Source organism: Hyperolius riggenbachi, chromosome 8 (genome assembly GCF_040937935.1).
Source record: "Hyperolius riggenbachi isolate aHypRig1 chromosome 8, aHypRig1.pri, whole genome shotgun sequence".
In the NCBI taxonomy this organism is placed as follows: Eukaryota; Metazoa; Chordata; class Amphibia; order Anura; family Hyperoliidae; genus Hyperolius; species Hyperolius riggenbachi.
In genome coordinates, this window is record NC_090653.1 from 76,591,927 (window position 1) to 76,608,300 (window position 16,374).

Consider the following 16,374-nt stretch of genomic DNA (forward strand, 5'->3'; position numbering starts at 1 on the left):
CACAGAGAGGGGCGGGGAGAGGCGGCGATCAGCGGGGATTGACGCGCTAAGAGGCAGAGCTATAGTGCTAAGCTCTGCCTCATCAGGAAGCACTCCCCCGAGTTTGCAGAGCGTATTTGGGGGGTATAAACCCCTCATTTTGCTGCGGTAATGCAGCGGTTTAGCACTATCTATAGTGCTTCACAGTAATGACATGCTTCAAGACTTGCTTCAGAGTCTCTTTAACCACTTGACGTCCACAGTGCTAACCCCCCCTACAGACCTGGCTGTTTTTTTCAGCACTGGGCTGTGCAGGCTTTTCAGCCTCCTGCACAGCCCAGCTAAGGAGCCCAGCGATCTGACTCACCTCCCTTTTTTGTCCCTATGAGGACATGCCGCCGGAGGGGTCTGATCGCTGCAGCAGTTTGTTTATTTTTTTCCCCCAACCTCTATGAGGTTCTCTCTCTCTCCCTCCCTACCTCCTCCCTCCCCTCCGTAATCTTTATGGAATAGGACGGTAATCCGTCCTGTTCCGCCTCTCATAGGCATCAGCCTATGAGAGGACGGCGATCCCCGGCCAATCAGAGGCCGGGGATCGCTGATCTCGTACAGCGCTGCCGGAGACCGCAGGGCTGTACAGTTGTAAACAAAGGGGATTTCTTTCACCTTTCATTTACAAACAGCCTGCTAGCCACGATCGGTGGCTAGCAGGCTAATCATGGAGCTCTGCTTCATGAACTGGCAGGGAACGATTGCGCATGCGCACGGGCTGTTCCCTGTGAAACTGCAGCCCCAGGACTTGACGCCAATTGGCGTTAGGCGGTCCTGAGGCTGCCGCCGTGGTCACACCCATTGGCGTGAGGCGGTCTTTAAGTAGTTAAAGTGGGCCTGAACTGTAGTTAAGTAGTTAAAGTGGGCTGTTTCTGAACGATCCGCGCTTATCAGTCTGCAGACAGACTGTACACACGCACTACTGTCGGGAGAACGACCACCCAGCGGGAGAGTCTGATGGGCCCGTCGTTCTCTTTAGTAGTGCGTGTGTACGCACCTTTAGACTTTTTCTCAGCTGTGTAACTACAAATCATGGGGCACCTTTGTAAGACAGTAAGTAATTCACACATGCTCCCCCCTCACTTCGGATATTGCCCTAACTTTCTACATCAGGCCTGCTGTACCTCTATATATAGCGCTACATGCACACACAGCAATGAATATATATTCATTTTTTGAGGGCACTTCACACGTTTGAATATTGTCCATATAGAATACATAGAATATAGTAACTATGCAACCTCTGCACGGGGGACTGTGATAAAACTACGCAACCCTAGGACAGGGGACTATGATAAAACTACGCAACTCCAGGATGGGGGACTGTGATAAAACTATGCAACCACAGGACGGGGGACTGTGATAAAACTACGCAACCCCAGGACAGGGGACTGTGATAAAACTACGCAACCCCAGAATGGGGGACTGTGATAAAACTATGCAACCCCAGGACAGGGGATTGTGACAAAACTATGCAACCCCAGAACGGGGGACTGTGATAAAACTATCCAACCCCAGGATGGGGGACTGTGAGTAAAAACAGTGCGGACATTGTGCGCAGGACGTGATTAGTGCATCTATGGGTGGTACTTTTAAAGTTCAATTTAATTGAATTATATACATCGGAGGATATTACCTTATATACTTGCGTATAAGCCTAATTTTTCAATACAAAAAATTTGAAACGTGAGTACCACAGCTTATACACGGGTCAGCTTATATGTGAGTACATACGGTAATTATTTTATCTATATTAACTTAGAACATTGGATCCATTGTGAATCAGCCTTATTTTGTGAATCAGGTCCACCACCCCTGACGAAGATCCCCGTGGCCGATTCATGCCCTCACCTGTACTCCAAACACACAATAGCCTTAGAGTGGCACGCTTACCTTGCCACTATGCTGCCCCAACCCACAGGTGTTTTTCTCTCTTTTTCATCAATATGTCCCTGAAGATTTAAGGTGGACCTTGTGGTATATCTCAAGAGAAGAGGAATCATAAGAAAGGAAGCGCCCTAAAAAAATGTATATAAATACTCAGATCTTGCCAAAAAAAATCCAGTGTGTGAAGTCCCCTCCCACGATAAAGCCAGCAGCGGGAATTGCACCGATTTCCCCCTTAGCAGTGCCACCATCCTCCCCATCTTGCAGTAAAGCTATGGATCTTCAGCAGCACCGCCTGTTACTCTATCAGCATCCCACACATTACCCAGGTAATGCTGTCAGAATTCTTGCAGTTTATTAATGCAGGAAAAGCTACCATATGTATTTGTTGTAGTTCATTATAAGTTACAGTGTGCTATGCAAGATTTCCGTATAAAACTGTGAAGTTAAAGGGAACCTTAACTGTCACATAGAAAAAGAGTTTCACTTACTTGGGACTCCTACCAGCCCCCTCCAGCCTCCCTGTCCCGCGCCGGTCTTCAACAATCCTCCATTCCCCGCCGTGGGTTCGTTTTTGTTCTGCTGACAGATCAGTTGGCGGTCCACTGCGAGAACCTCTTACTGCGCCTGCACAGGACACATTCACTGACGTGAACACGTACAAGAATGCGTGTGGCAAGGGCCACACAGTCGCAGTGGACCGCCAACTGATCAGTCGGCAGAACCTAAACTAAGCCACAGCGGGGGAATGGAGGATCGTTGCGGACCGGTGCGGGAAAGGACGGCTGCAGGGGGCTGGTATAAGCCCCAGGTAAGTGAAACTCTTTTTCTATGCTACAGTTAAGGTTCCCTTCCCTTTAAAGAGAAACTCCAACCTAGAATTGAACTTTATCCCAATCAGTAGCTGATACCCCCTTTTACATGAGAAATATAATGATTTTCACAAACAGACCATCAGGGGGCGCTGTATGACTGATTTTGTGCTGAAACCCCTCCCACAAGAAGCTCTGAGTACCGCGGTACTCTGGGCAAACTGCCACAATGTAACAATGTTCACAGACAGGAATTAGCTGTTTACAGCTTTCTCTAACAGCCAAAACAGCTAGGAACAGCTACATAACCTGCCCACAGTAAAAATGTCACCATGTAATGCATGTCAGAATGTGAATCTGGGAGAGGAAAGATTTTACAATGAGCAAACACTGACTAAATCATTTATCCATAATTATGGTAAAAAATGAAGCACTTTTTTTACTACATTATTTTCACTGGAGTTCCTCTTTAAGGTACTTCTTTACCCTTTTACCAGACACATAAAGTAAGACTTTATGTGGCTGCAGGGCCAAATGTTTTCTGCCACTGGGGAAGTGTGCCATGGCAGGGTACGCAGGCTATGCAGAGCCGCTCCGGAAACTGGACCGGCTTCCTCTGTTCATCCACCTGCGGAGTTGCACTCCAAACATCCTCTTCTGATTTCCGATCACATGTTGTTACATGTGATCAGGGCTCAGAAGGTAGTGTCACAAGTGCAGCGCCACCCGGTGGTTGAAGAGGGGTAATGGCAGAGAACCAATGGGCCTGGGAATCTGAAATTTGACATGGGAGCAGACTCACAGTTCCCCATCCTACCCTAAAAATCTGGGGTCTTTAACACAGCACAAACTAATAAAATTTCCTCAGTACATGTGTACCCAAAACAGTTAGTGATCAGCTGTTTCAGAGAACACAGTGCAACTGCGCGTGACGTCATGCTTCATATTGCGCATGCTCCTAAATCCTAGCAGCGCAGGATGCTACATCAAAATCAGACATGGCCTTCCATCACATAGAAATAAGCAATCCAACAACTCAACAAAACATTTCTCCATGAAAAGATACTGCATCAAACATATATTAGACGTGACTAATGTGTTCATATGTACACAGATAAGGACAGAAAAGTACACTGACCTTGCCCTCACAGATCGTACAGCTCAATGTTTTGGTCTTTGGATCTGGTAGTATTGATGGGTGAATTTCCGATGGTGCAATTTGCCATGTGACCGGTGAACATGCTGAGGTCCATTCACAAACGATGCTGGAGAATTCACATGCAAACAAACATGCATAAAGGATGCATGCAACTGTACATGCACATATGACCTTGATTTCCCCGTGATGAGCTCCATCCTTGCTAGACTCGTGGCACTGAGAGAGCATCTCCAGGCCATATTGCAGAAAGCAAGAGCTTTTCTAAGTGTAAAACACAGCGTTCTGACTCTGAATTCTATTGCTCTATTACTGTATTTGATACTTGTATTTGGCTAGCTAGCCAGTGATTAACTAAAGTTAGTTGTAGTCAGTGTAGTCTTTAGTGACAGTCTACTAAGTGCTGTGCAGCTTAGTGCAGGGCTGCACGCAGGTGTACACTGATTTTACTGCTCTATTACTGTATTTGATACTGGTATTTTGCCAGCCAGTGGCAGTGAGTGATCAACTTAAGTTAGTTGTTGTTATTCAGTGTAGTCAGTGACATTGTACTGTGACAGCGTGCAGTTACTTTGCTGTGCGTAGTGCAGGCAGACCTGTGTTCACGGTTCACTGATTTTCATGCTCCATTACTGTTGTTGATACTCGTATTTAGCTAACCAGCCAGTGATCAACTTAAGTTAGTTGTAGTCAGTCATTCAGTGTAGTCAGTGAGATTGTACTGTGCCAGCGTGCAGTTACTTTGCTGTGCGTAGTGCAGGCAGTCCGGCGACTCTGTTAACAAACTCACCTTCCTCAAAATTAACCAGGCATGGGTGGAAGGTGATTTCCTGGCCCCTTCTGTTGGCGGCAGGGGGACATGAATTTGAATAATCCCTGCCTTTCCAACCTACTCCTAATTGGCCTGGTTCATTAAATTTTTTGCTGTGGTGCCACCCGTCATGTCCCATGGCCTCATATGCTGCTGCTGACACATGCTGCTCCTCCTGCTGCGGCATTTCCTACTGGCAGGGTCCACGGATGCATATCATTTTTAGGCAGCATTATTATGCTGTGGTACCACCAGTGATGTGCCACAGTCATCTGTGCTGCCACTGACTGCTTAGTCCTCCTCCTGCTTCCGCTGATGTTGTAATTCACTACTAAAGTCTGTGTTCACACTACCAAGGCCACTCTGCTGCCATGGAATTGCTGTAACTGCAAAAAGAAAAAAAAAACGATGTTTTTTTTTGTGGTGTCGTCCGCTCATCCACCCCCAGTGGTACCACCGCCAGGTGCCATTGGGACTCATCACCTGCTGCATGGTTGTAGTTGCTTAGGGACTCCCTGTTTAAAACCATTTATTAGCAATTAATAGCCACATTTAAAGTGTTAATTTAACTTTAAAATCGATTTTCTCAAAAATTAAAAGTTCGTTTTGAATCTTCTTTTTTTAAGTTGTAGCCACTGCTCTCCTGTATAATCCATGCAATTTCAGTGATTGTAGCATGTATTGTGGCTTTGCTATTAACATTAAAGCCAAATCCGTGATCCCGGCGTGATCACGGATTCTTCATGCAATCACATCTAAAATCCGCATCGAATTAGGAAGTCCGCATCAAACCCGATCACTATCATGGTTTATCCGGATTTGGATTCCACCGTGGCCGGATTTACTCAAATCTGTGATCAAGGGGTATCCGAGCAACACTAATTGTAGCACATTTTATTTTAATACTATAATGATTGAAAACTGAGAAATAGTGTTTTTTGTTTTTTTTTCATTTTTTTTGTCTTCTTCTTCCCTTTAAAATGCATTTAAAATAAAATAAATCTTAGCAAAAAATATTACACAAAGAAAGCCTAATTTTTGACAAAAAAAAACAAAACTATATAGATCATTTTAGTGTGATAAACGGTGAATGAATGGGAGGAGCATGAAATGTTAAAATTGCTCTAATTTTTAAGGGGAAATAATGTGACACCTGCCAGCGGAAATTACTAAAGAATTGTTTGTTCATAAAAAAAGAGAAATATATACAATGGTTTTAAATGACTGATTTTATAATATGCATTTATTTACTGTATATCTTATATGATTAATTGTTTTAAGAAGACAAATATAGTTGCTTTGCATTTAAAAGAGTTTATTATAAATGAATTAAAGTATAGACTATAGTTTCAAAACCAGACTAAATGGAGGCTAGTGAGAAGATAATTGTTTCCTAGAGAACATTTCTCACATCATGAAAGATAGAATAAACATTGTTTAATATTTATAAGTGCTAATGTCCAGGGCAATTAAGTTAATCAGCAGGTCAGAGAGAAGGAAACGCACACAAGATGCCTGGTCAAGTCCATTTTTAATTAAATACGTCAAGCACACCTGATAACCAAATGTCAGCATGTGTAAATATACCAAACTATGCAAATTCCCACTGATAAGTTAAATAAGGAATTTCTAAATTAAAAATAGTATGGCTGAAAAACAGTATGGCTTAGATGTCAGATATAAAAAATAAACAATTATTGAAACTAGGGAAATTTCAGACAATCAGTACTAGATATTAATGGAAATTCAAAATGATTCAGCCATATTGAATGAATTGCTTTAAAGAGATACTGAAGCGGAAAAAAAAATTTATGATATTATGATTTGTATGTGTAGTACAGCTAAGAAATAAAACATTAAGATCAGATACATCAGTCTAATTGTTTCCAGTACAGGAAGAGTTGAGAAACTCCAGTTGTTATCTCTATGCAAACAAGCCATTAAGCTCTCCGACTAAGTTAGTCATGCTCTGTCTGCTTCTAATGACGAGCAGTCCTGTGACGTCGACTGAGTATGGGAGAGGAGCTGGACGAGCATCTTATTGCACAACGATGTCTGCGCTGTGCTGAAAGCTATCTACTGAATTCTTGGGCAGAGAGTGGGGGCTGCGGGGACCTGGTCAGCCGAGAGATAGCAAAGAATTTATGGCAGTTGGGAAAGACTGGGGCCGAGGGAAGGATTATACCATCAGTTACTTAGTTTGGTTACAACATCTGACCAGGCTTCCCCTGTGATGGATTTATAGATACAGAAGTCCGTCAGCGGGAGTGCAGGGATTGACGTGTGCAGTATACAGTGTCATATGGATCTTTAAAGAGACACTGAAGCGAAAAAAAAATTATGATATTATGATTTGTATGTGTAGTACAGCTAAGAAATAAAACATTAAGATCAGATACATCAGTCTAATTGTTTCCAGTACAGGAAGAGTTGAGAAACTCCAGTTGTTATCTCTATGCAAACAAGCCATTAAGCTCTCTGACTAATGCTGGGAATACACGATGCGTTTTTGCGTTCGTTTTTGCCGTCGTTTTCGCTTTCGTTCGATTCTACTCTCGATTCACTGCTCGATTCTCCTCTCGATTCCTTATCTTTTCTTATCAATTACATTCACTTGAATGAGGAGAATCGAAACGAAAGTAGAATCGACCAGATCCAACAGGTTGGAATTTATCTATCGAACCCATCTATCTAAAGTAAAAACGTAACGTGTATTCCCAGCATAAGTTAGTCGTGGAGAGGGCTGTTATCTGACTTTTATTATCTCAACTGTAAGTGAACTGTTTACTTTTTCTCTGCTAGAGGAGAGGTCATTACTTCACAGACTGCTCTGAAAGACTCATTTTGAATGCTGAGTGTTGTGTAATCTGCACATATTATAGAATAATGCAATGTTAGAAAAAACACTATATACCTGAAAATAAAAGTATAAGAATATTTTCTTTGCTGCTAATCTTCTAGTAATTATTCATAGTACACAACCAATTCATTATATCATATTTTTTTTTTCGCTTCAGTGTCTCTTTAAAGCGGAATATAACCCTGCATCTCAACTTTGCTCTAAAACATTATTTACAGTATATTATATGCAACCAGCATTTTTTTTTTTACTAGACCAGCATTGGAAGGGTTACACAGAGCTTTAAAGTTCCTGGACAGAACTGCAGACGCATCCGAAGCTGACATAGATACATTTTGTTTACATAAATGTATCTAAGTGTGGCATGTGACTCACTCTCTCTGACTGAGAAGGAGTTGGAGGACAGCCAAAGAGTGTGTAACATTTATCACTTGTTACATTCTATTTAGTTAAATGTATCCATCTGAACTTCTGCATATCTCTCCAAGGAAATCTTTAAACCTCTGTGTTTAACCCTTCCAATGCTGGTCTAGTAAAAAAAAAAATGCTGGTTGCATATAATATGCTGTAAATAATGTTTTAGAGCAAAGTTGAAATGCAGGGTTATATTCCGCTTTAAAATAGGTGGTTTGAGAGTTATTAACATCCTGCGCCGCTCAGGAGGTTTTGCAGCCTAGAGTCCCCCAGTATAAATGTAACAGATCCCATGCCTGTAAAAGCTTTAGCTAGCACTAAGCTAGCTAGGCTGCACTGATCGCTGGATCCAGGCTGGGTAATGTATTAGCGGGGGGATCAGGGGGGATTAGTAGCGATCGGGGGATGCCGGCCACCTGTACTATTCAGCCTAGTGCTAGCTAAAGCTTTTACAGGCATGGGATCTGTTAAATTTATACTGGGGGACTCCTAGTACCAGCGAGCGTTGGGAATACCACTAAGGAAGAACTCCTAGGGCCACAGTGTTGGGTATACCGCTAAGGAGGGACTCCTAGGGCCACAGTGTTGGGTATACCGCTAAGGAGGGACTCCTAGGGCCACAGTGTTGGTTATACCGCTAAGGAGGGACTCCTAGGACCACAGTGTTGGGTATACCGCTAAGGAGGGACTCCTAGGGCCACAGTGCTGGGTATACCGCTAAGGAAGAACTCCTAGGGCCACAGTGTTGGGTATACCGCTAAGGAGGGACTCCTAGGGCCACAGTGTTGGGTATACCGCTAAGGAGGGACTCCTAGGGCCACAGTGTTGGTTATACCGCTAAGGAGGGACTCCTAGGACCACAGTGTTGGGTATACCGCTAAGGAGGGACTCCTAGGGCCACAGTGTTGGGTATGTCGCTAAGGAGGGACTCCTAGGGCCACAGTGTTGGGTATACCGCTAAGGAGGTTAAAAGGCATTGTGTTTACAGGTTGCAGAAATATCACCTAGGAGAAAACTCAGGTGAAAAAGTGAATTGCATTACATGTGGCCCTGGGGATCTCTTCTGAAAGACACCTACTCAGCCACAGGCCAGAAGCTACCTTCCCACACGTGGTTCTAGATGCTGAAGAGATGACAGAGGAGGGATAATATTTAAATATGTTTATTTACTTTATTATCTTTTCAGCATTAAGTTGTTTTAAGATGTTAGCAAAACGATCTGCTGGGAGTTTTTATTTTATGGTTTTTTTTTCTTCAAGAAGATAAGTATAAATATGACACAGCTACTAGTACAGCTTAGACAATTTTTTTTATCCTATTGTACATAGCACAGTTGTTATAATTCTTTTTTTGAATGTGCTTAGAAGGTTCATGATTGCTTTACTATAAAGGCCTGATCAGATGGAAAATTATTAGAGGGAAGTGCTACTTGGGACTGTTCATATTTTGTATATATGCTGTATGATAGGCAAATACATTTTTGTATACAATCAAATACTAAGTGCTCTGATTCCTTTCAAGGTAAATCGTCAATCTATAATTACTGTTATAGAGGGTTCAGACACCACTATTCCAGATCTATGAATAGCCAGGGCCCGTTCTCTCATGAAGCAAGGTAAAAGATTTGCATCAGGCGCAGAGATTTCAGGGCCCCGGGGCAGCATTTTTGTACTGTGTGTACCTTCTCAAGGAGGAATGGAGTAGCTGAGGGTGAGCAATGTGTTTGTCACAGACTCACAGCCAGCCTGTGTGATTGTGTTGAGCTGCAGCAAGTCATGTGAGAACATTAAATGAAGCAGAGTAAATTGTTGGGTGCTATGCGATTATTCCAAATCGGTTGGGGGGGGGGGGGGCGCATCCTCACAAGTTTGCCTCAGGCAGCAAGAAGTTTAGAACCGGTCCTGATGATAGCAACACTATTAGGGCTGGTTCCTTTACTGAGTAAGGGATTATGTATAAAGGCAAGAACCCCACAGGCCTTGCTATGTTAATAACGTGCATTATGCAGCATGTTATCATAGCAATGCACACATTATCCTGGTAAAGATTAATGGGCGGTGCTTCTTTGCCATTAGCACAGGTAAAGTTGCCGTGCTCTGCCTGTGCATGGAAACATTTGATTCCTTCCGTGTTTCAGGCCCCATATTAGATCAGATACTTTTGCACTGAGAATTTGCCTTTATGCACCTGAGGCTCCTATCCTTATAGGATATGTAAGAGAGCGATACGCAGATTAATGGTATAATATATGAATTTTTGGGAGTAAAATTACAGGACAGAAAAGTAAGAAACCTCCTAAGATTTTTCTCTCAGAAAATATTGATAAATCTGTCTCTGAGACTCCACGACTACTAGGGAAGAACCAAAAGTAACTGCTCTTTGGTAGTATTATTAACGTACGTTGAACATTCTTTGTTACAGGTGTGCCTTCTATAAATTCCACAATGTTCATTAAAGTCATTTTAAGAGGTCATATATTACCATGGTTCATCATTTCATGGACATTTTACACAGTATCTTCAGTGTTTTTGGTATTGCTTGATGATTTAGACTTCTTGTCAGATGATTCATCCATATCTTCCTCCAGGGCAACCTTAAGGCGAGCACTGACAGATCTTCTAAATTTCCCTTTGTAATCCTGACCCATGTATCCATAAATAACTGGGTTGATACAACTGTTGACAAAGGCTAATGCAATAAAACTTGAATGTATTTTAGCTGTGGCTGTGAATAATGCTGACGTGGATTCATTGGTAGCCAAAATTACTGTTACCACGTGGTATGGAAGCCAGCAAATGAAAAACCCAACTATCACAATTAGGGCAACTTTCAGTGATTTGTTACACTGATTAAATCGAATCATAATACGTCTAAGTAGCAGGCTGTAGCAAACAGTGATGACCAGGAATGGAATGACAAAGCCCAATAGAAATCTAGAACTGCCAATAAAATCCTCCACCTTCTTTTTGTATTTGTGAACAAAAACATAATTGTATCCACAGGTCACATCTCCCCTTAGGTCTGGATTTGTATAGCGAAATACAAAGGAAGGACTGCTCATAAGGAACGCCAGGAACCATATGACCACACAAGCTACATACGCTTTCTTCAGTGTTCTGTTTACGTGACACCACATAGGTATGAGGACCATGATGCAACGGTCAATGCTGATCACAGTGAGGAGAAGGACACTGGCATACATGTTGACCAGCAGCAAGCTTGGAATAACTTTACAGGCAAATAGACCTAGAGGCCAATGTTCCACGACAGTGTCCATTATGGCAACTGGCGATGAGAGACAACACAAAAGGTCTGCCACTGCCAAGTTTATGAACCATACTGTGTGTATTGTCCTTTTCATATCAAAGATGGTAACCCACAAAACAAGGCCATTGCCAGGCACACCAAGCAGAAACACTACAGCATACATGACAATAGCAACCCAGTCATTGGTGTAAATTTGATGAGGTTCTGGCTTGTGTTCCTTCCAAAAATGTTCAGGATATTCACCATAGTCATCAGTAGTATTCATAGCGATTCAACCAAGTGGATCTTATTGTGTCTTTGATAACCTGTATAATATAATTGATAAAAAGTAGAGGTTGGTTTAGAAACTGTGAACAATTACATACAGTGATAAACAAGATGTTCCTCTAATACCTAGTTATCCCAAACCAGGAGCCAGGAACTGAGATTGGCAAATCACAACATTAATTGTTTAGTGATCTAATTAGTATGATAAAGTGATAAAGTGGGCCTGAACTCTTGCACAGGACAGAAAGAAAACAGAGAAATATACCCTGTATTTGTATTTAGAGAGATTAGCTTGTTTAATCCCCTCATCTGTGCCTAATCACCAATGTAATTTAATCTCTCAGCTGTGTAATGCTGGATCCACACGGTGCGTTCGCGCACTCGATTTCCCGCTAGATTCCCGTCGATTACCCTCGATTTGTTTATTTCCAACATGTCCGATTTGGATTTCGATGGATCGTTAGGTCGATTCGCATGCAAAGTATGCCAAATCGACCTAACAATCCATTGAAATCCAAATCGGACATGTTGGAAATAAACTAATCGGCGGGAAATCGAGTGCGCGAACGCACCGTGTGGATCCAGCATAAGATCAGGAATCTCCTCTGCCACAGCAGAGCAGCTAATTTGTAAACACAGGATGTTAACTATACAGTATGTCTGTTTCCATGAAATCAGGAAGTAGACACACTGCAGATTGATTGCAGGATTTGTATCAGCTGTAACAAATAAATGTTTTTCTGTAAAGGTTATTATGCTAAAATATGCTAAAATATAAAAATATGGTAATTCACACATGCTCCCCCTCACTTCTGATATTGCCCTAACTTTCTAGATCAGGCCTGCTGCACCTCTATATAGCGCTACATGCACACACAGCAATTAATATATATACAGTTTTTGAGAGCGCTTCACACTTTTGAATATTGTCCACATAGAATACGTAGAATACGTAGTAACTACGCAACTCCAGGATGGGGGACTGTGATAAAACTATGCAACCTCAGAACAGGGGACTGTGATAAAACTACGCAACCCCAGAACAGAGGACTGTGATAAAACTACGCAACCCCAGAACAGGGGACTGTGATAAAACTACGCAACCCCAGAACAGGGGACTGTGATAAAACTACGCAACTCCAGGACAGGGGTCTGTGATAAAACTATGCAACGACAGGACGTGGGACTGTGATAAAACTATGCAACCCCAGGACAGTGACAAAACTACACAACCCCAGGACGGGGGACTGTGATAAAACTATGCAACCCCAGGACAGATGACTGTGATAAAACTATGCAATCCCAGGACAGGGGACTGTGATAAAAGTACGCAACCCCAGGACAGGGGACTGTGATAAAAGTACGCAACCCCAGGACGGGGGACTGTGATAAAACTATGCAACCCCAGGATGGGGGACTGTGATAAAACTATGCAACCCCAGGACGGGGGACTGTGATAAAAGTACACAACCCCAGGACGGGGGACTGTGATAAAACTATGCAACCCCAGGACAGGGGACTGTGATAAAACTATGCAAGCCCAGGACAATGGACTGTGATAAAAGTACGCAACCCCAGGACGGGGGACTGTGATAAAACTATACAACCTCAGGACAGGGGACTGTGATAAAACTATGCAACCCCAGGACAGGGGACTGTGATAAAAGTACACAACCACAGGACGGGGGACTGTGATAAAACTATGCAACCCCAGGACAGGGGACTGTGATAAAATTATGCAACCCCAGGACAGGGGACTGTGATAAAACTATGCAAACCCAGGATGGGGGACTATGATAAAACTATGCACCCCCAGGACAGGGGACTGTGATAAAACTATGCAACCCCAGGACAGGGGACTGTGATAAAACTATGCAAACCCAGGATGGGGGACTGTGATAAAACTACGCAACCCCAGGACGGGGGACTGTGATAAAACTATGCAACCCCAGGACAGGGGACTGTGAGAAAAAACAGTGCAAACTGTTTTTTTGTAGCACTATGAAGGCGGACACTGTGCGCAGGACGTGATTAGTGCATCTATGGGTGGTACATTTAAAATGCAATTTAATTGAACTATGTACATCGGAGGATATTACCTTATATACTCGTGTATAAGCCTAATTTTTCAGAACAAAAAATGTGATGAAAAGTTTCCCCCTCGACTTATATGCAAGTCAGTGGAGCAGAACGGATGTTGGAGCAGGTTTTGTTACTGGCAGAGGAGAGTAAGGATTGTACTATCATCCTTGGGTCACATTTGGCTATGGGGAGGGGGTTGACTTGTACTGGGGGAACATCTGGCTTCTGTGGGGGGGGGGGGGCTATACTGGGGAGGGCTTATATGTGAATCAATCATTTTTTCTTAGTTTCTGAGGGAGAAGTGGGTACCTCGGCTTATACACGGGTCAACTTATAAGCGAGTTTATACAGTATTTATTTTATCTATATTGACTTACAACATTGGATCCGTTGTGAATCAGCCACATTTTGTGAATCAGGTCCACCACCCCTGATGAAGTCTCCCGTGGCTGATTTATGGGATCACCAGTCTTCACCCGTACTCCAAACACACAACAGCCTTAGAGTGGCATGCTCACCTTGCCACTATGCTGCCCTGACCCACAGGTGTTTTTCTCTTTTTTCATCTATATGTCCCTGAAGATTTAAGGTGGACTTTGTGGTATATCCCAAGAAAAGAGGAATCACAAGTCTCTGGGCACACCTATTCTGTGTGGACAATATTCATAAATGGGAAGCACCCTAAAAAAACTGTATGTAAATACTCAGATCTTGCCAAAATCCTGTGTCTGAAGTCCCCTCCCACGATAAAGCCAGCAGGGGGAAATCAGTGAATTGCACCGATTTCCCCCTTACCAGTGCCAACATCCTCCCCATTCTGCATTAAAGCCATGAATCTTCAGTAGCACTGCCCGTTACTCTATCAGCATCCCACACATTACCCAGGTAATTATGTCAGAATTCTTGCAGTTTATTAATGCAGGAAAAGCTGCCATATGTATAGGTTTCAGCTCTAGGACACGGCGGACAGGTGAGCCGTTAGGGAGGGATCCCCGTGGGAGGGATGCCTTCTCGGCGCAGTCCTGCTAGTGACGCAACCTTGCGATTGCATCCAACTGAAGACTCCCACCTGAATGCTAATGGCTGCTAGATGTGGTATGGCAGGTAAAGGGTGTATGACAGTGCATCCTGATTGGCTGACGAGCGCCTGCTAACCATTTAAATGTAGCTGGATGCATGTACTGCTGTGTTCTATTGCTTGTGTGTGTCGAATTTAGCATTCAGTATGGAGGCAGTGTTGGTGGGTTTTCTGGATGTGAGAGGTCCAGAGCCTGGGTGTGAGAGGTCCGGGCCCACCTGCACTCCCCTCCAGGTATTGCATGTTGGCCTTGGGGCCCCGGCCAGTGAGAGAGGTCCGGGGCCCCTGGCCATCGTGTGAACCAATCTTGTGTTTTTATATGTATAGGTTGTAGTTCATTGTAAGTTGCAGTGTGCTATGCAAGATTTCCGTATAAAACTGTGAAGTTAAAGGGAACCTTAACTATCGCATAGAAAAAGAGTTTCACTTACCTGGGGATTCTACCAGCCCCCCGCAGCCGTCCTGTCCCGTGCAGGTCTTAAACAATCCTCCGTCCCCCGCCGTAGGTTAGTTTTGGTTCTGCCGACTGATCAGTTGGCGGTCCACTGAGAGAACCTCTTACTGCGCCTGCACAGGACACGTTCTCTGACGTGAATGCGTACAAGAATGCGCGTCGCAGTGGACCGCCAACTGATCAGTCGGCAGAATCGAAACTAAGCCACAGCAAGGGAATGGAGGATCGTTGAAGACCGGTACGGGAAAGGACAGCTGGTAGAAGCCCCAAGTAAGTGAAACTCCTTTTCTATGCGACAGTTAAAGTTCCCTTCTTTAACCTTTTACCAGACACATAAAGTAAGACTTTATGTGACTGCAGGACCAAATGTTTCCTGCCGCTGGGGAAGTGTGCCATGGCAGGGTACGCAGGCTATGCAGAGCGGGCGGCAGGGAGCGGTTATAGTTACCTGTTGCAGACACTGGACCGGCTTCCTCTGTTCATCCACCTGCGGCATTGCACTCCCAACATCCTCTTCTGATTTCCGATCACACGTTGTCAGTCGTGCAGCGCCACCCGGTGGTTGAAGATGGGTAATGGCAGAGAACCAATGGGCCTGGGGATCTGAAATTTGACATAGAAGCAGACTCATGGTTCCCCACCCTACCCTGAAAATCTGGGGTCTTTAGCACAGCACAAACTAATGAAAATTTCCTCAGTACATGTGTACCCAAAACAGCTAGTGATCAGCTCTTTCAGAAAACACAGTGCACCTGCGCCTGACGTCATGCTTCATATTGCGTATGCTTAAATCCTAGCAGCGCAGGAGGCTACATCAAAATCAGACATGGCCTTCCATCACATAGAAATAAGCAATCCAATAACTCAATAAAACATTTCTTCATGAAAACATACTGCATCAAACATATATTAGAGGTAACTGATGTGTCCATATGTACACAGATAAGACAGAAAAGTACACTAACCTTGCCCTCACAGGTCGTACTGCTCAGTGTTTTGGTCTTTGGATCTGGTAGTATTGATGGGTGAATTTCCGATCAGGTGACCGGCGAACATGCTGGTGTCCGTTCACAAACGATCCTGAAGAATTCACACGCAAACAAACATGCATAAAAGATGCATGCAACTGTGCATGCACATATGACCTTGATTGCTATTGTCCATTCCTGCCCAGATAACCTTAATTGAAAGGTCTTGATGGTCATTATAGGAAAAAAAAAATCTTGTCACTGACCCGTGAAACACACGCATCAGAA

General features: G+C 43.6%; 1 protein-coding gene across 2 annotated transcripts in view; it reads right to left on the bottom strand.

Annotated features, from left to right (window-relative positions):
• The window catches only part of LOC137528210 (C5a anaphylatoxin chemotactic receptor 1-like), a 45,897-nt gene that overhangs the window by 20,228 nt on the left and 9,295 nt on the right, over positions 1-16,374 (bottom strand). Inside the window, exon 2 of one of the 2 annotated variants that reach the window (XM_068249478.1) lies at positions 10,308-11,542. The exons of the other annotated variant lie outside the window; for it this stretch is intronic. Within the exon in view, the coding sequence (XP_068105579.1) occupies positions 10,477-11,502 (1,026 nt within the window). The 5' untranslated portion in view covers positions 11,503-11,542 and the 3' untranslated portion in view covers positions 10,308-10,476. Of the gene's footprint in view, positions 1-10,307; positions 11,543-16,374 lie in introns of those variants that run through there. 2 annotated transcript variants of the gene reach the window in all.